The sequence below is a fragment of the Phacochoerus africanus genome, chromosome 2 (genome assembly GCF_016906955.1).
Source record: "Phacochoerus africanus isolate WHEZ1 chromosome 2, ROS_Pafr_v1, whole genome shotgun sequence".
Classification (NCBI taxonomy): Eukaryota; Metazoa; Chordata; class Mammalia; order Artiodactyla; family Suidae; genus Phacochoerus; species Phacochoerus africanus.
Window position 1 is genome coordinate 269,821,573 of NC_062545.1, and position 25,911 is coordinate 269,847,483.

Below are 25,911 nucleotides of genomic sequence, written 5' to 3' on the forward strand. Positions count from 1 at the left end.
TGAATGGAAGATCGCTGAGTCAAGAAAATACACACAGGACAAATGGTCAGTAATCTGTCCTATTTCATCAGGCAACTGAGAAAAAAGAGAAAATGACACTTTTGTTCTAAACACTCACATATAAAAATTTTATTTGACCTTATGTTTTCAGAAATACTCCCAACGTGAATAAACTCCTGAACTTTAGAACAGAAAAAGGACTGACTGGGGTATGTGCGTTTGGGAGTGGGAGTGGGAGTGCAGGGATGGGAGTGATTCAGGAAAAGCGAAAAGAGAATGAAGGTTAAAGCAGTTGTTTTCCCACTCTCTCTTTGCTTTCTCTGAAAGGTAAGGTTCATAATGAGATTCTGTGTAGTCTTAGATGCTTCTTCTGGGAAAGTATGTCTATCCCACCCCTAAACCTGTTCTATGGAACATCACTGATTTTAAAGCTCTTTTAAAAAAGACTTTCGGGGGAGTTCCCGTCGTGTCGCAGTGGTTAACAAATCTGACTAGGAACCATGAGGTTGCGGGTTCGGTCCCTGCCCTTGCTCAGTGGGTTAAGGATCCGGCATTGCCGTGAGCTGTGGTGTAGGTCGCAGACGTGGCTCGGATCCCGCATTGCTGTGGCTCTGGCGTAGGCTGGCCGCTACAGCTCCGATTGGACCCCTAGTCTGGGAACCTCCATATGCCGTGGGAATGGCCCAAGAAATGGCAAAAAGACCAAAAAAAAAAAAAAAAGACTTTCGGGTCAACAGACTGCAATGATCATATGCTAATATCCACGAAGAAAAATTATGTGCTAATGAGATCTAGTCTTCCAGTGACTTGTTAGAAGACAATAAAATTCCAGGCAGAAACTACTGAAATTCCACAAAATACATCTTTCGAAGTAATAAAAAAACAAACAAACAAAAAACCCCACAAACACACACACAAATACACTTGCAAATGACACATTGTGATGATAAGACTGAAAAGATGGTTTCATGTATTCTGTTGGTAGCACTATAACAGACACATCTACTGAAGGCTATATATGTCAATACAAAATAAGAGTCTAAATATGTTTCTACTCTGACCAATAATCCTTCTCACAGGAAATATCTTAAGGAATTTCTTCAACAGAAATAAAAAGGATATAGATAAGGACTATCATTACAGAATCACCTATTAAAACCAAAACAAGGAAATAATCTGAACATCCTGTGACAGGCATCCCTTTCACACTCTACAGTTCTCCGCTGCTCATCACATTTGAATGGTTTGTTTGACAACTGTCTCCTCACTAGACAGTAAGCTCCACGAGAACAGAAGCTGTCTCTGTCTAGATATTTTTTTGTAAAATCAAGCACTACTTTATTAAATGAGTTACTTTATACAATCTGACCATTGATTGCAAAAAAAATTTGTTTACAAAAAGGATGGACTGATTATCAGGCTTCCAAATCAGGGTCAACTGTACATTTACACAGAGTTGTCTTTGCATGAAGCCCAAAAAGGAACAGCATAAAAATGAGTGTTTCCATAGCCCCTTTATTTCTGCTGACCAACAATTTGTTAGAAGAGCAGCTGCAGGTTTTTACTTAAGGTCTGAGACAGTACATAATAAATGCAGACAGTAGGAATTAACACATATCAAAATATTTGTTAATATAATGTTAAGTAAAAATAACACAATATGTGTGCTAGAACCGAAACTGTAATAGATATAAACATGCGGAAACATACAAAAATGAAAAGAGTTATACTGGGATGGAGGAATCATTGGATAGCTTTTAAATTACCTTTAAGGAGTTCCCATCATGGCTCAGCAAAAACAAATCTGACTGGCATCCATGAGGACGCAGGTTCGATCTCTGGCCTTGCTCAGTGGGTTAAGGATCCGGCGTTGCCGTGAGCTGTGGTGTAGGTCACAGACGCGGCTCGGATCCTGCACTGCTGTGGCTCTGGTGTAGGCTGGTGGCTACAGCTCTGATTTGACCCCTAGCCTGGGAACCTCCATATGCTGTGGGTGTGGCCCTAAAAAGACATATACATACAAAAAATTCTTTTTTTTTTTTTTTGTCTTTTTGCCATTTCTTGGGCCGCTCCTGCAGCATATGGAGGTTCCCAGGCTAGGGGTCGAATGGGAGCTGTAGCCGCTGGCCTATGCCAGAGCCACAGCAATGCGGGATCCAAGCCGCATCTGTGACCTACACCACAGCTCACGGCAACGCTGGATCCTTAATACTGAGCAAGGGCAGGGATCGAACCTGCAACCTCATGGTTCCTAGTCGGATTCGTTAACCACTGAGCCACGACGGGAACTCCCAAAATAACTCTTTAAAGTTGTTGTTTTAGTGCCTCTGAAATGTAAAAAGAAGGAAAATATTTACTGTTTATAGCCACCAAACCTGGCTTCATGGTAGGGATGAAATGGCCATAATAAAGCTTGAGGAGCCATCCCTTCACTCACTCGCAGGCACTCAGGTTTCTTTCTTTGCTAAAGGGTAGAAACATTCAAAATATCTCATATATCATATGCAGCATAATCTTATTTTAGTAAAAACCTGACACAAAGGTGTTTTTTCTTTTTCTTTTTTTTTTGCTTTTTAGGGCCACACCCGAAGCATATGGAGGCTCCCAGGCCAGGGGTCAAATCTGAGCAACAGCTGCGATCCACACCACAGCTCACGGCAATGCCGGATCCTTAACCCACTCACTGAGTGAGGCCAGGATCAAACCCGCAACCACATGGTTCCTAGTGGGATTCTTTCCCGCTGCGCCTCAACGGGAACTCCAAAGGTAGTATGTTTTTAAAAGACGGGTGGAAAGTTTTATAAAGCAAGCCCTCTTCTGGACAGCGAATTTGCTGGTTACTAACAGTAGGGGGTGCCAAAGGGATCCCTATTGTTCCCAGGAGATGGTTTGGAGTGGGACTGTCACCGCCTCCGTTAGAAAAGCTTCAACTGAAAAAAATATTCCACGTTTCCTCTTAACAACCAGGTGCTCTGCAGGCTTGAATGGACAAAAACTACATTTTCAACTAATACCTAACTGATATTTAGCATTTCCTTGAATTATCAATGCAATCAACAAATCACAGTCATATGAGCAGAACTGGTGACTTTGATGTGAACAGAAACCAAAGAGAGCGTCACGGCACACTGCAGCTGTGGATTTCTAAATATCATCTGTACCCACCACTACTTTGAAATGAGAGACCTAAGGAGTTACGGTTAGATCTGCCCCGGATCTTGTCGTTTAATGTATTAACAAAGCCACTTATATTAACTACATCACAAATTTGTTTAGTAATTGAAAACTATTTAATATAATGGAATTATTTTGTACTGCTATGAATTTTATTCTCTGTATTTACAAACATTTTTCTGAGAAGGGCTTCTTTAGGCTTTCCCAGACTACCAAAGGCACAGCAAAGGTTAAGAACTTGTGCTCGGAGTTCCCGTCGTGGCGCAGTGGTTAACGAATCTGACTAGGAACCATGAGGTTGCAGGTTCGGTCCCTGCCCTTGCTCAGTGGGTTAACGATCTGGCGTTGCCGTGAGCTGTGGTGTGGGTTGCAGAGGCAGCTCAGATCTTGCGTTGCTGTGACTCTGGCATAGGCTGGTGGCTGCAGCTCCGATTGGACCCCTAGCCTGGGAATCTCCATATGCCGCGGGAGCGGCCCAAGAAATAGCAAAAAAAAAAAAAGAACTTGTGCTCAGACTAAAGGAAGGCAACTAGGAGGAGAAATCAAATTTGATTTGAGCAAAGTTGGAGAGAAAAAGAAGCATTTTAAGTCACAAGACAGAAGCAGCTGCAATGCATACTTAGTCTGCATTTCTTGATGAGAAAGAGGGAAATCCAAAATTTTTGTTTCTTAGACTCCAAAGTGCCCAAACACTTCCAGAGGCCTAGTTCATAGATATGACATGCAGAGATACATCTAATACAATTTGCTATCACAAAGCAATCTGTATTTTTTTTTTTGTCTTTTTGCTATTTCTTTGGGCCGCTCCCGAGGCATATGGAGGTTCCCAGGCTAGGGGTCGAATCGGAGCTGTAGCCACTGGCCTACGCCAGAGCCATAGCAACTCGGGATCCAAGCCACGTCTGCAACCTACACCACAGCTCACAGCAATGCTGGATCGTTAACCCACTGAGCAGGGGCAGGGACCGAACCCGCCACCTCATGGTTCCTAGTCGGATTCGTTAACCACTGCGCCACAAAGGGAACTCCGCAATCTGTATTTAATCCAGGTGCAGAGGTATGAAATACAACACAAATGTTGTCTCCAACAGCTCTCTGGAAATAACCATTACATGTTGACTCTCCAGATACCAAGTGTCACTCATGTGATGAACAAATCCAAAATCAAATCCACAATACTAGAAGGTAGAGGTGAGATCCTGAGATAAAAAACAGAGTCAGTACTCACATTCGAACAAAGAGCGACTCTTTGGATGTCAGACCAGGAGATGAATACTTTTCAACCAGGGCCAAAGTACTGAAGCCGAACTTATGAATGGGCTCGTTGGAATCCAGCGGTGGGAAATCCGTGTCAACCTCCCCGTCATCCTCAGCAATATGCAGGCAGTAGGCACTGACATTGTCACTGTAAGAAAAACCAAAACAGTAAGTGAATACCAAGGAGAGGGAGGGACGCAGAGACCAGAGGCTATGGCGCACAGCAAGCAAACCGGGACAGGGCTGTTCTTTACCCCAAAGCCCGGTGGTGCAGGTAGACGCCCCAAACTCTTACTTCATTTGATAAAGAGAAAACACCTGGCAGTGCAAAGAGGGAGAAAAACAATGTGAAATGAGAGCCTTTATAACACTCCATTCTTCCAACAAAGATTTACTGAGCACCTGTTGTAGACAAGACACAAAACTTGACTCCTTAGATCAAAGGTGAGAGTGAGTATCAGCCCTCAAAGGAAGCTTACAGGGTAGCAGTGGGGATAGAAGCACTACATTAGCTGTAATATAAATGTAAATAAATACATATCATATAAGGGAGACAACCTATAAAGGAGAAAAGACTATTTAGAGGGAATCATAGGCCTTTGCTTTACGTTTAGGATTAAGAAAACATCTGTGCTCTAGCTCAGAAGTACTCAAGGTAACCAAGACAATCTTTACAGGTCTCCGTTCTCGGAAGCACTTCAGGCTGTCTTTGTAAGATCTGATTCCACACATCAAGCACCCTTAACAGAGTGAAAGCAAACGACCCAGTTTATCCTGTTGCTGATACCTGGCCTTCTCAGCCACTTCCGGACTTGCCTCACTTCCCTAGAATGTCCAGTCAGTACTCCCAGATTCCAGCTTTTCCCCGGTTTAGAATTAACACCCCTTCTCCTTCTTTGGGGGAAATAAAAAGCCAGTTTGCTGAGAAAGGGTGGGAAACTATACCAACATAAAGACAATGGAAATCAACTTAAACACTTTAAAATCTCCTGCCCCAAAGTAAAGCTGTGAAACTCAAGTCTGCTAGCATTTAGAAGCATGAACCTAATAGTTCACAAGGCGGTGGGATTCTAAATTCTGTAGCTGAAATTTGGAGTTTTAATTATATGATTGATGCTTAAATTAATTAATTGCAAAGTGTATGCTAATTGTTTAATTGGTTGCTTGATCTATATAGATCATTTTTTGAATTAAATGAGTTGATTTACAAAGTTTATTGATTGGATGTGACAATGAATTATTTCACTGACTACTTGATTTGCAATTTTCCCAATTAATTCACAAATCTTTAGCTGCAACTCTGCTTATTGAGAGAGAGAGCCTACTTCAGGTGATCTATACTCAGTCTGTCATGACTAAGAGATATTTATTATATAAAACAGGTAATAAGGACAGATTAAAATTAATGGGAACTATAAATTTACTAAATGGATGGATAACAAGAAAGTAATCTGGCTATGTTTGTCACTATAAATTTCATGTACTTGCAACGCTGTTAAGAAATTTAAAATTCATCTGTGAATGGAATGGGAAACTTACCAATCTTTGCAAAAGGTTCCTAAGTGCAACACAAAGCAGCTGCAGAAGCAGAAAAAGAAAGCCCCCACCTCCCCCCGCCTCCACCAGCTGTAGGGCTACAGGTGTGGCACACAGAAGTTCCCAGGCTAGGGGTTAAATCGGAGCGGTAGCTGCCGGCCAACACAACAGCCAGAGCAACACCAGATCCGAACCACGTCTGTAACCTACACCACAGCTCAAGCAATGCCAGATCCTTAACCCAATGAGTGGGGCCAGGGATCAAACCTGCATACGCAGGGTTACTAGTCCAGTTCATTTCCGCCAAGCCAGAAAAAAGGAACAACAGGAACTCCAAAAAAAAAAAAGCCCTTTAGAAGAGACTGGGCACATTCAGGGTGGTATGGCCGTAGAAAGAAAAAAGCCCTCTAGATGAGGAAAATATCATGGTGTAATAGCTAAGGGCTTTGTGTCCAGAAAGACTTGAGTTTAAATCTAAGCTCCCCCTCCCAGCTGTCTTGGGAGCTATTTGCTTTCCTGTAATAAACACTTTGCCTGCTTGCAATAAATAAATAAATAAATAAATCTAAAATAAATAAATAAATAAATAAATAAATAAATAAATCTAAGCTCCATTACTAATGGCCTGTGTGATTCCAGAGGATAAGGTTCGCCTCTTCCAGACTGCATTTCTACACAAAGGGCACAGTCACCTAGAGGTGGTTGTGAAGTTTAGATGAGATAATACATGTAGTGCCTAGCATATAACAGAGGTACAAAAAAAAAAAAAGTACCGTAGCTATAATAAAGTCAGATAGAAAATAACTTCTATAGTTAGGTCAACCCTTAAAGATAAATCATGGATGCACATTGGAGTAACAAAGCAACAATGAAACTGAAGGACATATTCTATGTGCAAATATCTGTAACTGGAGTTAACGTGTCTGACGTGCTCCAGCCTTGGGGTCACTGAGCCTCCAGGGTTTTATGCACAGGGCAGACACCGAAGAAGCAAGCGATGGACAGCACAGATTATTTATTACCGTGTAAATCATCCTGAGGAATGTCTGTGATTCCCTAGCACCGCAGAGGTTTCAAGGGCAAATAGTAAGTCTATTGATCACAGCAGAAAGCCAAACACTGGTGTCAGAAGAATTCTGCTTTGACTGTCATAGGATGCCCCCAAACTCCCTCAAAACACACTCAGCAAATGTCATAGGCTAAGCTCTGTAAGCCAAAAGACTCACTGCGCCAAATGGTATTATTCTTCCCAGTTCTTAAATATAAAGTGTGATATCATTTATTAATTCAAAAACATTTGCAAAGGACCTACGCTGTGCTGTAGCCTGTCCTGAGTACTGGGAACACAGCAAGGTCAAGAGTGAATACTTTGCCCTATATTATACAAACTAACAGAAGTCTTTTCCTGGGTTGTCAGTAAAGTTTAGCAGTAAACAGTGCTCCACTTCCTAAACCCTAAGTTGAACTTCTGGGGAAAAAGACCCTAAAATTCCATACCCTATGCATGGATATTGATTCATTTGTGCCTTTACAGACGAAACATTAATAAAGGAAGTTACTGTGGTATTCTGACTTAGAAAACTGCTTCAGGACTCCAAGTTGGTACTAGTACAAAAGCCATTAGTATCATCAGCTACAGTATTGACTACTGTGTGCCAGACACAGTAGTCTGGCACTACTGGCACTGTGCAAGGTGGTTTAGACACATAAGCTCAGTGCTTCTTCACATCAACTCTGTGAGTCATTTATTATTATTTATATTTTAAAAGTTACAAAACTGGAAGTTCCTGTCATGGCTCAGTGGTTAACGAATCCAACGAGGAACCATGAGGTTGTGGGTTCGATGCCTGGCTTCGCTCAGTGGGTTCAGGATCCAACGTTGCCAGGAGCTGTGGTGTAGGTCGAAGATGTGGCTCGGATCCTGCATTGCTGCAGCTCTGACATAGACCGGCGGCTACAGCTCCTATCAGACCCCTAGCCTGGGAACCTCCAGAAAAGGCAGGTGCAGCCCCAGAAAAGGCAAAAAACAAACAAACAAAAACAAAAAGAGATTACAAAACTGAGGCTCAATGAAGTTAGGTGGTTTGTTCAAGATTAAACAGCATGTGAAGTGGTATAGTTGAGATTTAAACCTAGGCAGTCAAGAACCCTCACTCCTGACTCCCATCTACCCCTCCGCCAAAGCCATGGTATATCAAGACTTCCCAAGGCCCTTGGGAACATACACTCCTAGGGAAATGCTACATGCTCTGAAAAGGAGAAGGAAACCACAACACATTATTCATAAAAAATTAGAAATTTAGAGATTGATTTCACTCTTCTCGCTTTTACAGATGGGCAATAGATGCCTAGAAAAGAAGAAGGTGCCCATGAACACCCAATTAAATGGTGGCAACGTTGGTCTCTAAAGAACTCAGGTCTCCTCATTTCTCTTCTATTACTTTTTGATCAAATCAGATCAACCATGACCACCTAGTTAAATGGTGGCATTTTGAAATGGGGAGAGAAAAAAGAGGCAAAGTGCCAAATATAGACATTTGGGCATCCAAAACCATGACAGCAGCAACACCTCCTCATGCCAGTTTGGTGGAAGAAGAGGGGGTTTACAGTCTGGTTTTACTGTTAACACAACTACTAAGCAGCTATGTGACCAAATCTGTCTGTGCTCCATTTTCTTATCCATAAGAGACTTTCCTTGATTTCTTTAGAAGATTCGTGTGGATCTCTAAGAGAATCCAAGTAATTCTCCTCTCTGTTCCTATTAAGCTTCGTTGATATTTCTGCATACAGTATCACACTGCTTTTTTCTTATTTATGCATCCATGTTCTTCTAAAGAGCAGAAATTCTTCTATTGTCTCTGCATCTCTTCATCACTAACGAGTAAAATGACTGGCATAGGGAAGGTTCTTAACAAGTATTTGTTGAATGAATGAATATGTGAATGTGTAGAATAAATTCCTCTACCCTGGAAAAAAAAGCAAAGGGTATTATTGATGATGTGTGTGTTAACGAGAAGAAGAGAAGTAATAAGCTTTTCTTTTTCTTGTTTGTCACACTGATATCTGTTAACCAAATACGACTTTCAAGGCAATGCACATATGTCAGAGATTGCAATTCAAGACAAGGGGAGAAGGCGGCCCAGGAAAAAGTGAAAATGAGAGAGGCATTCTTACAGTTCATCAAGATATGAGTACTGGCATCTCACTTTTTTATGGATAAAAAACAATGAGAAATTATTACAACTACATAAAAATGTTCAATTACATACATGTTAAAAGATAGAAGGGACCAAAAAGTTTGTAGAGGTTATGCTTACATTCAAGCAATGGGCACTGTTTCCTAAATTTCTATACTTTCCAGATGACCCATAATATGTATGTATAACTTTCATTTTCTTCATAAAGTATTTAATTAACTTCTTGATAAGTATAATACATTCTTATTGCAGACAATTTAGAAATAAGGGGAGTTCCCTTTTGGCACAGTGGGTTAAGGATCTGGCATTTGTCACTGCAGCAGCTAGGGTCACAGCTGTGGTGTGGATTTAATCTCTGGTCTGGGAACTTCCACATGCCATGGGCATGGCCAAAAAAAAAAAAAAAAAAAAGAAAGAAAAGAAAAGAAAGAAAAGAAAAAAAATATATAGTACATATATGTGGAAAGTACATATATATGGAAACATATATGCATGGAAAGTACAAAGGAGGAAATCTCACACCCCACTACACAGAGAAAATCTCTTGTCCTAGAGTCTCTGAGCATTACCTGGCTGATTATTAAGTGTGTTCATTTTCTCTACCAAGTTCTGGAATTATGGAGGAAATAACCATAACTGTTGCATAAGGGTCTTGTAAGGATCAACAGACATAATTCATTGCATAAGGGTCTTCTAAGGATTAACAGACATGATTCATTGCCTGGCATGAAGAAGGGTTGTCATTTTGCCAAAATTTCTTCTACAACTTTTAAGCTTCTGAATACATAGAGCAGAATTAACTATCTAACAGAAGCAAGGTAGACAGCATGAGACAGAGAGACCTAAAAGTCCTGTCTGTGAGTCACTACCAGAGAGAGAAGAACGATGAAAACACTAACAAACAAGTACAGGACCATGGGATCCGTAAGAAGAGCTCACTTTTAGAGTGGGGTTGGCATGGAAGGAGCAGTCCCTTTCAGGTACCATGGGGTTTAAACAACTGAGTGGATGAAAAACGTAACCAAAGAGAGATCTTTATGGAGGGAAGAAATCTCTCTCTCCGAAGCTTTATGAGTACAATTAACTGAATTTCCCTTATTAAATACAGCTAAAATTTTTCATTAGAAAAATTTCTTTCATTGAATTGTTGACCAATATTCATTTTCTGTTCAAAGTTCAGCGTGGCTTTTATGAAGAGAGAGAAGCCTATCGCCATATACATATGGTATTTAATTCATATATGAAAAGTCATGAGTATTCCAGGAAGTATTCTGGATTTTTACCAAATATGATCTGATATGTTCATTTCTTATCTTCAGAAGACATGAAACACACTGAAGTATGATGATGAGACAGATGAATGCTTTTTTTTTTTTTGGCTGCAGTGTACAGTGGCTTGATGGTGAGATCTCAGTCCCAGACCAGGGACTAAACCTGGGCTGAGAGTGAAAGTGCTGAGTCCTAACCACTAGACCACCAGGGAACCTCCCTTGCTTGTTGTTTTTTAAATGAAAAATAAAAGAAGAATTCCCTTGTGGTGCAGTTAGTTAAGTATCTGGTGTCATCACTACTGTGGCCTGGGTCACTGCTGTGGTGTGGGTTTGATCCCTGGCCCGGGAACTTCCACATGCTGCTGGTGTGGCAAAAAAAAAAAGTATGGTTCTGAAACGTTCAGAACTCTCATTACATATGGACTTTGCTGTTCATACTGGTGACAGAATCAATATTAAGAGTGTGTCAGGCATCAGCAAAAGAAAAAGATTCTGAGAACTGTAGCTCAGAAGTTCTTCTCTCTGAAGTCAGAGAAAAAGATTTTTAAGATTCCCATGATTTACTTTTCTTGAAAACATCCCCACCCCCTACAAATGGAAAGTAGAAATTGATAAATAACAATTTGTCAAGCCACAGCAACCTCACACAGGAATAGTTAAACCTAAATTTTCTGGGAGTTCCTGTCATGGCTCAGCGGAAGTGAATCTGACTAGCATCCATGAGGGACGCAGGTTCGATCCCTGGCCTTGCTCAGTGGGGTAAGCATCCGGGGTTGCTGTGAGCTGTGGTGTAGGTTGCAGACACAGCTCGGATCAGGCATTGCTGTGGCTATGGTGTAGGCCAGCAGCTGCAGCTTCAATTCAACCCCTAGCCTGGGAATCTCCATATGTCTTGGTGGTAGCCCTTAAAAAAAAAAAAAGACAAAAAAAATTTCCTCTTAAAGTTCTAGGGAGAAAAATACCCACTAATTTTTAAGTGGAAGCAAGACCTTCAGTCCTGTTCTGTCTGGGCTCCCTTTTGGATAGTTTCCATTGCTATGTCATCAAGTTCTCTAACTTTTTTCTTCTGCTGTGTCAAATTTGCTATTAATCTCGTCTACTCCGTTTTCATCTCAGATACTACACCTTTCATCTCTAAAAGTTCCATTTGGGTTTTTAAAAATATACTTCTTTCTTGTTCATGTTCATTTTTCCCCTTACCATCTTGAACATTTTTTTTTTGCTTTTTTTTTTTCAGGGCCACACCTACAGCATATGGAAGTTCCCAGGCTAGGAGTCTAATCGGAGCTACAAGCTGCCAGCTTACGCCACAGCCACAGCAATGCCAGATCCGAGCCACGTCTGCGACCTGCACCACAGATCACAGCAACGCCAGAACACACTGGTCGAGGCCAGGGATCAAACCCGCAACCTCATGATTCCTAGTTGGATTTGCTTCCACTTTGCCACGATGGGAACTCCTACCATCATGAACATTTGGAACATGTTTACAATAGCTGATTTAACATCCTTTTTTGCTGATTCCATCATTTCTGGAAAGTCCTTCTTTGTATTGTTCTGAACAAAAAGAGTTTTACTCAAACAAATTCACTTGGTAGAATTCTAAATTTCAGAAACTCATGAAGTCTACTACATATTTACCCTCAGTCCCACTAACAAAGGGATCTTCCAGAAACACAAATGCATTGCTGTCTTCTCTCTACTTAAAACCTTTCACTACCTTTAGAAACAAAACTGAAGTACCTGGCTTCCATAAAGCCTTCCAACTCTATCTCCTGGACTTATATCCTAGGCTCCAGTCCCACCAACTGCTTGCAGTACCTGGATTAGGTCATATGCCAGCTCCCATCACTGTTCTTGCAGGCTTTTCAGAGGCTCCTCTATTCCTATACTGTCTAGTCAGCTTTTGAGATTTGGCTCAAGTACCCATTCTGGCCTTTCCTGACATCCCTTTTACCTCCACTCAATCCAGGCTTCCATTTTCAGGCAGAATTAGAAAAGCCCTTCTCTATGTCCCCAAAGCATTCTGGATGTACAATATTTTTAGCAAATCTCTATGACAATGGAATTGAAACCCTATGATTTGTTGTCTGTCTCATCCATTAGCCTGAGTCTTAAGGCCATAAACTTAATTTAATGACTTCCTGTATCCCAGGGCCCAGCAGAATGCCTGCGACGTGTAGACAACATGTAAATGCTTGCTGAATAAATGATGACAAGAAAAAGACAGACGGAAAGAAGGAGGGATGGAGGGAAAGAAGGAAGAAAGGGAGGGAGGGAAGAATATATCAAGTGGGTATCATGTCGGTGGTGCTATCACTATGACAAGAGCCTCATTTCTTTGTATAGCACTGTAGTTAAGAGTATGTGAAATGGAGTCAGACCTGGGCTCAAATTCTGATTCCACCACTTGATAAACATATGATCTTGGGTAGTTTCTTAAGTTCCTGGTCCTCCGCTTCTCTGCTGTTGTCATCTATGATGTCTAAGGAATAAGACAACACACTTAAGGTGGTTGGCATGGGAAATGACATAGTAGGCTTTCCCATGTGTTTGTATCTACAAATTCAAGAGTGTGGTGGCTCTGGCACTTGGGAAAAGTTGGTAGTGGGCAATCTTTCTATTTAGCTCAATGAACAAAATGTTTGTAATAATTTCTCCCAAACTTTCAACTACTGCTTGCATATATCACCAGGTTGATAACATCTAACTCAGTGATTTTTATTTAATGTTCTGTCTTTTTATGGTCGCACCTGTGGCATATGGAGGGTCCCAGGCCAGGGGTCGAATCAGAGCTGTAGCCACTGGCCTACGCCACAGCAACACCAGTGCCAAATCGGAGCAGTGTCTGCGACTTACACCACAGCTCAGGGCAACACCGGATCCTGAAACCACTGAGCAAGGCCAGGGATCGAACCTGTGTCCCCATGGATGCTAGTCAGATTCATTTCCACTGAGCCACGATGGAACTCCTAACTCAGTGATTTTTAATGAAGAAAGGTTTGTATATAGTCAGAAGTTTGCCTCAGCAGACACCTAGAGAAGGGCCTCCCTGGAATGGCCGTGTGGAGAATTTCAGGCCAGATCTTTGAATGTTCCTATATTCTTTCTCTCATTCATTCTGTAAATTATTCATTAAGCATTTGCCATGTGTTACGCACTGTGTTATGGACTAGGGAATATCAGCCAATAAAACAGATACGATTCAGGCTCCAAACTCATATCTATCCTACTGTTTATTTGACTTCTTCACTTGGATATCTCCCAAGTAATCTCAGCCTCCATTACATTCAAAACTGAACTCTTTATTTACCCTACTCTGAATCTATTTCTTCTCTAGGACACCCCATCCACACAGTTTTTCCAATGTCCAGTCTTAGGCTTTTATCTCTTTATCCACGTTGGATGCTTCAATTAGTATCTTTACGCATGACTCCTAAATTCACATTTCTGGCTCATCGCTCTCTCTCCTCTAAACATGCAAATATATATGACTACTTGAAAGCTTCTCTTAGATACAGCAAAGCCATCTCAAATGACTATGCAGGAGACCAAACTCATGCTGCCCTTTCCAGTACCCTTCAGACATTAAAAAAGAAAAAATCCAGTTGTATGCTCCTTATCTACTATCTCTTTTTTTCCCCAGGTCCTGTGAATTTTACCTCTTAAATATTTCCGGAACCTGTTCGCGTCTCTCCATCTCCACTGTGGCCACTACCCGCCTCTCAGTCTTGTTTCAGACTACTGTCTCTTCCCTTTCTTTCTTTGTGCTCCAATCACACTGGCTGTCTTTAGTTCCCTGACCACAACATGCTTCCTCCTGCCACAGCGTCGCTGCCATACATTCCATTTGCCAGGAACCTTTGCCTGCCAAATGCCTCTGCTATCACTTTCTCAGGGAATTTCTCCCTGATTCCCGGGTGAGGCGGTCATAAATGGCATTCCTTCCCTGCAGAGCACTTAACACAGCTTTTAGGCTAACATTATTTGGCTTAGTTATTTGAATTATTTGCCCATTTCCCTCCCTAGACTGTGGACTTCATGAAAGAGAGACCACATCTTGTTCCATTCACCACTATATACCCAGAAAAATGCCTGGTATATAGCAAACACTCAATAAATATTTACTGAATGCATGAATGAATACAAATGATAAGTGAAATGAGCCAGTTACAAAGTGCTATTACACTTGATAATTTCTTCTTTCCCACCAAACTGTAAATTTTTTGAGTGCAGCAATTGCATTTCTCTTGTTCTCCATTTTATCTTCGATACCCAGAGCCTGGAACTCCATAAATATTTGCTGAATGAAGAAATGATGGGGGATTTAAGCCTTTGAGATTAAGGAGGATATCAAGAGAAGAGTGAGATAGGCATTTCTAAAGAAACCGCAAAAGCAGACACGGTGTCAGTGTTAAGAAGCTGCCAGTTAAGGAATGTGAGGCGTCAGAATACACTGGAGTATAGCTGGGGGTCAGAATGGGAAGGGCATCTGAGGCTGTATTATTTAAGTCAGTGGTTCTCGATGACGACTCCAAGGAGTATAAATTAGAAGTAGCAACATAGAAGCGGGAGCAGAGTCAACAGTGGTAGGCATGCAGATGGCAAAAAAAAAGGGCCAGGGGGAGTGGTGGAGGAGTATAAGGAATCAAACTGCAAAAGTTATCAGAAGACAACGCTGAGGTCCAACATTCCCACATACTTTCATAAGCCCACAAGGGTGCTGGTGTATCAGAGGATGGTCCAGTGACCTGAGTCCTCCAGAAAGGGCTACCTTCTGCTACTATCGCTGAACTACTACTAGTATTCGTTACAGCAGTAGCTGGCTATAGTTACAGTATTTAGCAGCAACAAAAATGAACATTTATAGAGCTCTTGCCATGTATTTCCTCATTTTATTTTCATAACTACCCTGATACAAAGTTTCTAGCCTCATTTTACACATAAGAAAACTGGAAGACATGAGCTGAAGTAATTCATCCAAGGTCACCCTGATGGTTAGGGCCAGAATTCAAACCCAGACTATGGCTTTGAATCCCACACCTTTTTTTTTTTTTTTTTTGGTCTTTTTAGGGCCTCACCCATGGCATATGGAGGTTCCCAGGCTAGGGGTCCATTTGGAGCTGTTGCTGTTGGCCTATGTCAGAGCCACAGCAATGCCAGATCTGAGCCGCGTCTGCGACCTACACCACAGCTCATGGCAATGCCAGATCCTCAACCCACTGAGCAAGGCCAGGATCGAACCCGCAACCTCATGGTTCCTAGCTGGTGAATCCCACACTCTTAACCACTATGTTCTATACTGATTAAGAAGGAAATGTGAACACATTAGAAAGCTTCTGTGAAAAATTACAAAAATAAAGAATCCTTGATACTGAATGAGATGAACCCTCAATTATCTATGAAATCCACCAGGTTTCCCAAGGGCTCTAGGTAGCTGAGTTTACACTGGAATGATGTAAATCCACATGTCAATCCACTGCATGACTCTATTATATCTTGGTGCACTCTGTGGCTGCACTTTCCAAACATGCGGCTACTGAGCCTTTGAAATGTGGATAGTCTGAATAGAGATGTGCTGTAAATAGCAAATAAACACTGGATATTGAAAATGTGACCAAAAAAGAGCATTACAAATCACACTGATAATTTTTATATACATGCTGAATAATAAAATTTAAGATATAATGGGTTAATTTATTTCACTCATTTTCAGAAATGTTTAAATACATGATTACTAGAAAATTTTAAATTGCAAGTGTGACTTAGATTTGCAGCTTGTATTTTTTTTTCAGCTTTTTTTTGGGGGGCAGGGGGCTGTTTCTGAGCCAGGAATTGAACCCACATGATATCAGCAACCTGAGCCACAGAAGTGGCAATGCCAGATCCTTTGCCACCTGGCCACCAGGGAACTCCTTTTTCCAGCTTTATTAAAATATAATTGACATATCAGAAAACTAAATATAGAACTACCATATGACCCAGCAATCTCACTCTTGGGCAAAGATCCAGACAAAACTTTCCTTTAAACAGACACATGCACCCATTATGTTCATTGTGGCACTATTCACAACAGCCAAGACATGGAAACGACCTAAATGTCCATCAACAGATGAATGGATTAAGAAGATGTGGTATATATACACAAATGGAATACTACTCAGTCATAAAAAAGAACAAAACAATACCATCTGCAGCAACGTGGATGAAACTAGAGACTCTCATACTAAGCGAAATAAGAAAGAGAAAGACAAATACCATACGATATCACTTCTATCTGGAATCTAATATATGGCACAAATGAACCTTCCCATAGAAAAGAAAATCAGGGACTTGGAGAAAAGACTTGTGGTTGCCGAGGGGGATGGACTGGGATGGACTGGGAATCTGGGGTTAATAGATGCAAACTATTGCCTTTGGAATGGGTAAGCAATGAGATCCTGCTGTATAGCACTGGGAACTATATATAGCCACTTATGATGGAGCATGATGGAGGATAATGTGAGAAAAAGAATGTATATATGAATGTGTGACTGGGTCACCCTGCTGTACAGTAGAAACTGACAGAACACTGCAAGCCAGCTATAATGGAAAAAATTAAAAATCATTTAAAATAAAAAATACAACAAAATATAATTGACATATAACAACACTGTGTAAGTTTAACGTGTTTGACTTGACATGCTTACGGATTACCAAACAAATACTACCAAGTAGCATTAGCTAATACTTCCATCATAGTGAGAACATTTGGGAACCTTAGAAATGTTTCAACTGTTCTGTACTTTGATCCCTAGAATTTATAACAAAACTTGTTCCTTTGTACTCTTTGACTAACACCTTCCCATTTCCCCCACCCCCTAGTAACCACCACTCTGATCTCTGTTTCTATGAATTCACATTTTCAGATTCCACATTTAAGTGTTACGCAGTATTCATCTTTCTCTGTCTGACTTATCTTCTGTAGCAGCATGTCCTTAATGTCCATCTGTATTGTTGAAAACAGCAGGATTTCCTTCTTTCTCATGGCTGAATAACCTTCCACTGTGTGTGTGTGTGTGTGTGTGTGTGTGTGTATACACACATATACATACACACCACATCTTCTTTAAACATCCATCCATAGATGAACATTTAGGTTGTTTCCATGTCTTACCTACTGTGATGAACTTGGATTTGCAATGAACTTGCAATGAACTTAATACTGCAATGAACTTGGGAGAACAGATATCTCTTTGACATCCTGTTTGCATTTCCTGTGGCCACATACCCAGAAGTAGGATTGCTGGATGTACGGTAGTTCTATTTTTAATTTTTTGAAGAACCTCTGTACTGTTTTCATAGTGCCTGTACCAATTTACACTCCTACCAACAGTACACAAGGGTTCCCTTTTCTCTACTTGTTATATTTTGTCTTTTTGATGAGCATCATTCTAACAGGTACGAAGTGATGGCACTGTATTTCATTTGGACAGTACTGTTCTATAGTCAGAAACTTCCACGCACTGAGCACTGCAATAACCTCCAAAGTCTACTACTCCAGCCTTGTACACCACAGCGAAATTCTTCAGCTCCGATTCGACCCCTAGCCTGGGAACCTCCATATGCCGCAGGTGCAGCCCTAAAAAGAAAAAAAAAAAATTGGGACCAGTCAAAACTACCCTCGAAAAACCCCTTAAATTATCTATGAGGTAGAATAAATGTGGTTTTATTTTTCGTCAAGAACAAGTGAACGCCTCCCATCTCAGTTCTTGACAGGGTAAAACCTCACAGAAGCTTATGGTCTTCTTCAAGAGATATTATTTCCCTCTTGAATCCAATGGAGAAATATAAATTAAGGAATGTTTAAAAAAAATCTTACAGGTCAGAAATAGACCCATACAAATACAGTCAACTGATCTCTGACAAAGGAGCAAAGGCACTTCAGTGGAGAAAGGATGGTCTTTTCAACTGGATATTAGATGAAAAAAGAAAAGAAAAAGAAATAAACACACAGAGCTTATACCTGTCACAAAAATTGACTCTAAATGGACCACAGACCTAAATGGAAAGCATAAAAGTATAAAACTTCTAGAAGATAACACAGGAGAAAAAGTAGGTAACTTTAGGTTTGGTGATGACTTGTTAGTTATAATATGAAATGCACAGTCTATGGGGAAAAATTCAGTAAGTGGAGTTTGTTAACATTAAAACCTTGGGCTCTGCTAAAGATGCTGCTAAGAGAATAAAAAGATGAGCCACAGACTGAGAGAAAAAAATCTTTACAAATACATATTTGATAAATATATAAAGAATTCTTAAAAATCAAGAATAAAAGGAGTTCCCATCGTGGCGCAGTGGTTAACGAATCCGACTAGGAACCATGAGGTTGCAGGTTCGATCCATGGCCTTGCTCAGTGGGTTAAGGATCCAGTGTTGCCGTGAGCTGTGGTGTAGGTTGCAGTTGAGACTCGGATCCCTCGTTGCTGTGGCTCTGGCACAGGCTGGCAGCTATGGCTCCGATTCGACCCCTAGCCTGGGAACCTCCATATGCTGCGGGAAGCGGCCCTAGAAAAGACAAAAAAAAAAAGAAGAAGAAGAAATAAAAAACAACCTGATTAAGAAATAGGCCTTTTGAGGCCTAAACAGAAAGCTCACAAAATAAGGCATCAAATAAGCATATGAAAAGATGCTCAACATCATTTCACTAGGAAACTGCAAATTACAATAATCATCTATCACTGGAGTTCCTGTTGTAGCTTGGGGGTAATGAAACTGACTAGTACCCATGAGGATGTGGGTTCAATCCCTGGCCTCGCTCAGCAGGTTAAGCATGCAGCATTGATTGCCATGAGCTGTGGTGTAGGTTGCACACACAGCTTGGATCTGGCATTGCTGTGGCTGTGGTGTAGGCTGGCAGCTGCAGCTCTGATTGGGATCCCTAGCCTGGGTACCTCCATGTGCCACAGGTGCAGCCCCCCCCCCAAAAAAAAGCACAAAACAGACAAACAAAAAACCAATGATATGTCACTGCAGACCTATTACAACAGCTAAAATCCAAAACACTTATGAAACCAAGTGCTGGTGAGGATGTGAACCAACAGGAGTTCTGGTGCACTGCCGATGGAAACGCCAAATGGTATTATAACCACTTTGGAAGAGAGGTCGGCAGTTTAGAAAGTTTAGAAAGCTAAATGTAGGCCTACCATTCAATCCAGCAACTGCACTCCTGGATACACACTAGATACACTCCTAGATACAAACTGGAAAGGTATCTCCGTACAAAAACCTGCACATGAATACAGTAGCTTTATTGATAATTGCCAAAAATCAGAAGCAGCCAAGTTGTCCTTCAATAGGTGAATGGAAAACCAAACTGTGATACATCCATACAATGGAGTATTATTCAGCAACATGAAATATAAGCTATGAAGCCACAAAAAGATATGAAGGAAACTTAAACACACATTGTTATATAAAAGAAGCCAGTCCAAAACAGCTACATGTGATATCATTCCAAGCAGGTGATATTCTGGAAAATGTAAAACTACAGACACAGTAAAAAGATGAGTGGCTGCTAGAGATGAGGGGAGAGAGATGCAGAGATGGAACACAGGGCATTTTTAGGCTGGTGAAACCATTCTATACGATACAATAATTAGAACTACATAATACAAAAAGCATACCTAATGTAAACTATTGACTGTAACTAATAATAATGTATCAATATTTGTTCAACAATTTTAACAAAGGCACTACAGTAATGTAAGATGTTAATAATAGAGGAAAAAGAGGGGCAAGAAGGAGATATGTGGGAATGCCATATTTTCTGTGCAATGTTTCTATAAATCTAAAACTACTCTAAAAAATAAAGTCTATTGGAGTTCCCATCGTGGCACGGTGGAAAGGAACCTGACTAGGAACCATGAGGTTGCAGGTTTGATCCATGGCCTTGCTCAGTGGGTTAAGGGTCCGGTGTTGCCGTGAGCTGTGGTGTAGGTTATAGACGTGGCTCAGATCTGGTGTTGCTGTGGTGCAGGCATAGGCCGGCAGCTATAGCTCTGATCAGACCCCTAGCCTGGCAACTGCCATGTGCCTCAGGTGTGGCCCTTAAAAAAAAAAAAAAAAGTATTAAGATTTAAAGGTAACCAGCTTCAGAATTAAAAATAAATCAAGGAGTTCCTGCTGTGGCACAGCAGGTTAAGGATCCAGCATTGTCCGCAGAGGCTGAGGTCACTGCTGAGGCGTGTGTTTGATCCCTGGCCTCGCACAGGTTAAGGATCCGGTGTTGCCGCAGGTATGGCGTAGGTGTCAGCTAAGGCTTGATTTGATCCCTAGTCTGGAACATCCATATGCCTCAGATGTGGCAAAAAAAAAAAAAAACCCTCGAAACAAACAAAAAACCCCACTGGAGGAGAAAATCAGAAAACTGGCACAACATTGTAAATCAACTATAATTTAAAAAATAAAAACTAAATCAATTTTAAAAAAGAAAATAAGAACAAGAAAGTATAAAAAACAAAACTTAAGGAGTTTCATTGTGGTGCAGTGGGTTAAGGATCTGGTGTTGTCACTGCAGTAGCTTGGGTCTGCTATGGCACAGGTTCAAGCCTTGGCCCAGGAACTTCCATACGATACAGATGAAGCCAAAAAACAAAATAACGAACAAACAACCCCCGCCCCCCAAAGCTTAAAACAAGTAGACTAACATGAAACCAACATATCAGTGGATACCAGTGGTTACAATAAATGTTAATAAGATAAACTCCCCTATGAAAAGACAGTGACTTAAACTGCGTCAAAGGGAAAAACCTCACAAAAGTATTCAACACATCTAAAACAAAAGGGCAAAGGTAGGAGTTCCCATCGTGGCGCAGTGGTTAACGAATCCGACTAGGAACCATGAGGTTGCGGGTTCGGTCCCTGCCCTCGCTCAGTGGGTTAACGATCCGGCGTTGCCGTGAGCTGTGGTGTAGGTTGCAGACTCGGCTCGGATCCTGCGTTGCTGTGGCTCTGGTGTAGGCCAGTGGCTACAGCTCCGATTTGACCCCTAGCCTGGGAACCTCCATATGTCGCGGGAGCGGCCCAAAGAAATAGCAAAAAGACAAAAAAAAAAAAAAAGGCAAAGGTAGAAGGTCCTGGACAAGCGAAAAGAAGAACATGGGGAAAAGAGCTCATGGCACTGAAATAAAGCAAAGAAAAAGGTAGGACACAGTAGATAAACAAAACAAATAGTATTGTTTTATATTGAAAAAAGGACAACTCACAATAAAGATACGAAATGGATGAATCTTTTTGTGCACTGATACATAGAAAAGTGGAAACTACTGAAATCTCAGCAAATGACACATACATACATTTCTCTTAATCATTCATGGGCCAAAAACCATCAAAAACTTAAGAATATAATAGTAATTGAAGAAGCTGATTTAATTAAGTACATATTGAATTCTGTAACCTATAGAGAATAATTTTTCCAGAATGTATAGAATATTTTTAAAATTTATTATATAGTAAGTCCCCCAAATATAAATAAATCTCTAAGCAAAATCTTACAGCCTACTTTTAGGCTGCACCCAGGCACATGGAGGTTCCTTGGCTAGGGGTCCAATCGGAGCTGTAGCCACTGGCCTACGCTAGAGCCACAGCATAGCCCACATTTTCTGATCAACATTCAATAAACATCAATCTATATAACAAAGTCAAGATTTATATATTCAACTACCTAGAGATTGAAATGATTTCACTTAGTCTCTTCCAAATAGATTTTAGTTTCCTTTAGAATCAGTGCATCAAAATAAGCTGGAAATTATCTTAAATACCACACTCTAGTCTTGCTCAAGAATTAACTGGTATAAGAGTCAAGGAAGCCAAGAATTCCAGCCAGGTTCTGCATTCCTTCCCTTGGGTCAAAGCCTACTTCATAGACATTTTTCAAGGCACAGAGACAGGAGAACAGTCTTAAACAATTTTCTTTAAAATAAAGGGAAGCTCCTTTATTCATCTATCAATCTGCCCTCCTGTGAATGAAGAGCTCTTCCACTGGGCCAAGCCACTGGAAAAGATCAAATAAGGATCTATTCCAACACATTAAGTACAAACAAGGTGGAAGGAAAATAACCTTTGCACTTCACTTTCTGACAAGAAGAGACCCCACATATTTACCTTATAGATTGTCTTATGTCAAAGAGAACTGAGAAATCGGCTATCACATAAGAATGTAAAAAACCTCAGGAGTTCCCCTTGTGGTGCAGTGGAAACGAATCGGACTACGAACCATGAGGTTGCGGGTCCGATCCCTGGCCTCACTCAGTGGGTTAAGGGGTCTAGCGTTGCCGTGAGCTGTGGTGTAGGTCACAGATGCAGCTCGGATCTAGCGTTGCTGTGGCTGTGGTGTATGCCAGCAGCTGTGGCTCTGATTGGACCCCTAGCCTGGGAACCTCCATATGCCTTGGGTGTGGCCTTAAGAAAAAGCAAAAAAAAAAAAAAAGGCTACCTTTGGACTCACTGCTACCCTCCTCCTCAGCCCCCTTTGCCAGGTGGAGCTAAAGACTCTGAACTATGGGAATGGAGATGGCAGAATGGCTACCTGATAGCTTTCGGACTAGAAGGAAGGAAGGAAGGTTCTTTTGTAAAACAAAAGTTTTTAATTTTGATGAAGTCCAATTTATCATTGTGTTCTTATTTTTGTTTGTTTTTACCATCACTGTTTTCTACCACGGATCATGCTTTTAGTGTCATGCATAATAACTCTTCATCTAGCCCTCAGTCCCAAAGATTTTTTTCCTTTGTTTTCTTCCAAAAGTTTTTATAGTTTTCATTTTATATTTAAGTTGCAATTCATTCTGAGTTAATTTTATACCAAGTATGTGGTTTAGGTTGCAGTTGATTTTGTTGGCTTATGGATGTACAATTGCCCAGCACCATTTGTTGAAAACGCTAACTTTCCTCTACTTAATTTGTATGTGCTTTTAATATGAAGATTCATTCTTATCTGTCTTCAATTCCAGGAAATTCTCTGGCATTGTCTCTTCCATATTGTTTCTCTGCTGTTCCCTCCATTCTTTTCTTCATGTGTGGGAGGCTATCCTTCCATCAGGGCTCTTAGCTTACCTTGCATTCTTTGTATGTCTTTCTATCTTTGTGTTACCTCCTGAGCTGAACTCCTCAGTACGCTCTTTCAATTCATTTCCTCTTTAACTGTGACCAGTCTAGAGCTTATCCAATATACTCTTTTTTTTTTAAACTTTTATAACTGCATTTTATATTTCCAGTACTTTTAATTGGTCCTTTTCTAAATTCACCTCCTGATTCTCATCTGCTTGGTTTTGTTTCACAATTCCCTAGAATTTTACCAGGGATGTTATTCCTTTGCCATTTTGATGATTTTAAACATATTTATTTGAAATTAATTTTCAGATTGCTTTATTATAGTTTTGGGGCTGTGAACTCTTCTCCAGATTATTGTCTTTCTTGGTACTAGCTATTCTGATTTGCTTTGGAATTTTAATTTTATAGCTCTTCTTGAATAGGAATGCTTTCTCTCTTTTCCCCTCTCCCTTTCTTCCTCTCTCATCCCTTTCTCCCTAATGTTTTTATAGATATTGCTTCTGTCTTTTCATCTGTCAGAGCAGAAGCCTCTAGTCTAGAATCAGGTCTTAACACTGGCAGCTCAGGGTTCCTATCCTCTAGTAACCCTAGGGACACCAAGGATGTCACGTCATAGCCAGGTCTTGGCCACACGATCTCTCTATTCCCCCGTCACTTTGGAAACACAACTTCGAGGGAGCCATAGACCCAGGCTGCTATGTTCAGTTTCTTTTCAAAGGCAGGACAATGCCATCCCTGCTCCTAGTTTCCAGCAGTGAGACTTTCTTTGGTCCCTAACTAGGCATGAGGTTCGTTTAGTCCCTACAACCTCGAGCAGTGTTTCCCACTCTTTTTGGACATCTTGGTATACTTATAAAATAACAGTATGTGTGGCACACAGGTAGATACATAAGACGGTTCCCCAGAAATGATGGCTGGAGGCTCTGACTACCCTCAGACCACCTAGTTGCCCTGAAGCCTGAGAAAAACCAATATATTACATACCGGTAAACTTATTCACAGCATGTTCTTTTTTTTTTCTTTTTCTTTTTCGGTGTTTTAGGGCTGCACTTGCAGCATATGGAAGTTCCCAGGCTAGGGGTCCAATGAGAGCTGCAGCTGCCGACCTGCGACACAGCCATAGCAACACCAGATCCAAGCCTTGTCTGTGACCTACAACCACAGCTCAAGGCAATGCCAGATCCTTAATCCAGTGAGCAAGGCCAGGATCAAACCCACATCCTCATGGATACTAGTTGAGTTAGTTACCACTGACTAACTCCCACAGCATGTTCTTTGGGAAGTAATACTCTCAGAGAATCGATGCCCAGCACACTCTGCCTATTTCTGTACTTGGTTCTGTTTCTAGTCCACAGGAGTTTATCTTGTTTTTATTAAAGTACAAACTTGTCAATAACATATTTCATTTATCATTACTATTTATTTGGAGAACATAGAATTTTAAAGCATGAATTTAAAGGGCCATCACAACCAGAAGTCCATGCCTTTCCTGTCTTTAGAGCACTCTCCTCTAAACCTCTCTACGTCACTTTTTCATACTCCTCCTTCAGATTCAGTTTTGATGTAGTTTAATCAAGGTTGCTTTTCATGGCTCCACTCCCACCATCAAATATGGGGTCAGATCTTCTCATAACTTTATAGGCTACTGTGTTGTATTACTGTTGCCTATTTACCTTGGACAATAAATAAGCTCCTTGACAACGACAACAATGATGTCATCATGAACTGCCCTTTTCACCTTTGCATGTCCAGATTTAGCACAGTGCCTGCACTAAGTATGAACTCAATAAATATTTTAATAGCACCTATAACAGAATTCCACGGTAGGAAATATGGGGCTCTCAAGTCAGAAATTCTTGAGTCTAACAAATAACAGATGTTGGAGAGGATGTGAAGAAAAGGGAACCCTCATACACTGTTGGTGGGAATGTAAACTGGTGCAGCCACTGTGGAAAATAATATGGAAGTTTCTCCAACAACTAAAAAATGGAACTACCATATGATACAGCAGTTCTACTCTTGGGCATATATCCAAAAAAAGAAACAAAACTTTACTTCGAAAAGATACATGTACCCCAATATTCACAGCAGCACTATTTACAATGGCCATGACGTGGAAGCAACATAGTGTCCATCAACAAATGAACGGATAAAGATGTGGTGTATAATACATACACACACACAAGGGAATACTACGCGGTCATTAAGAAAGGAAATCTCACCATTTGCAGCAACATGGATGGACTTGGGGGGCATGATGCAAAATGAAATAAGTCAGACAAAGATGAAGACTGTCTGCTACCACTTACAGGTGGAATCTAAAACGTACAACCAACTAGTGAATAAAACAAAAAAGAAGCATACTTACAGATACAGAGAACAAACTA

At 40.8% G+C, this 25,911-nt stretch overlaps 1 protein-coding gene across 9 annotated transcripts in view; it reads right to left on the reverse strand.

Annotated features, from left to right (window-relative positions):
* Window positions 1-25,911, reverse strand: part of MAPKAP1 (MAPK associated protein 1) — a 249,495-nt gene that overhangs the window by 105,471 nt on the left and 118,113 nt on the right. For all 9 annotated transcript variants that reach the window (XM_047768406.1, XM_047768407.1, XM_047768405.1 and 6 more), the window contains one exon: window positions 4,403-4,579. In XM_047768406.1, the coding sequence (XP_047624362.1) occupies window positions 4,403-4,579 (177 nt within the window). The remainder of the gene's footprint in view (window positions 1-4,402; window positions 4,580-25,911) is intronic.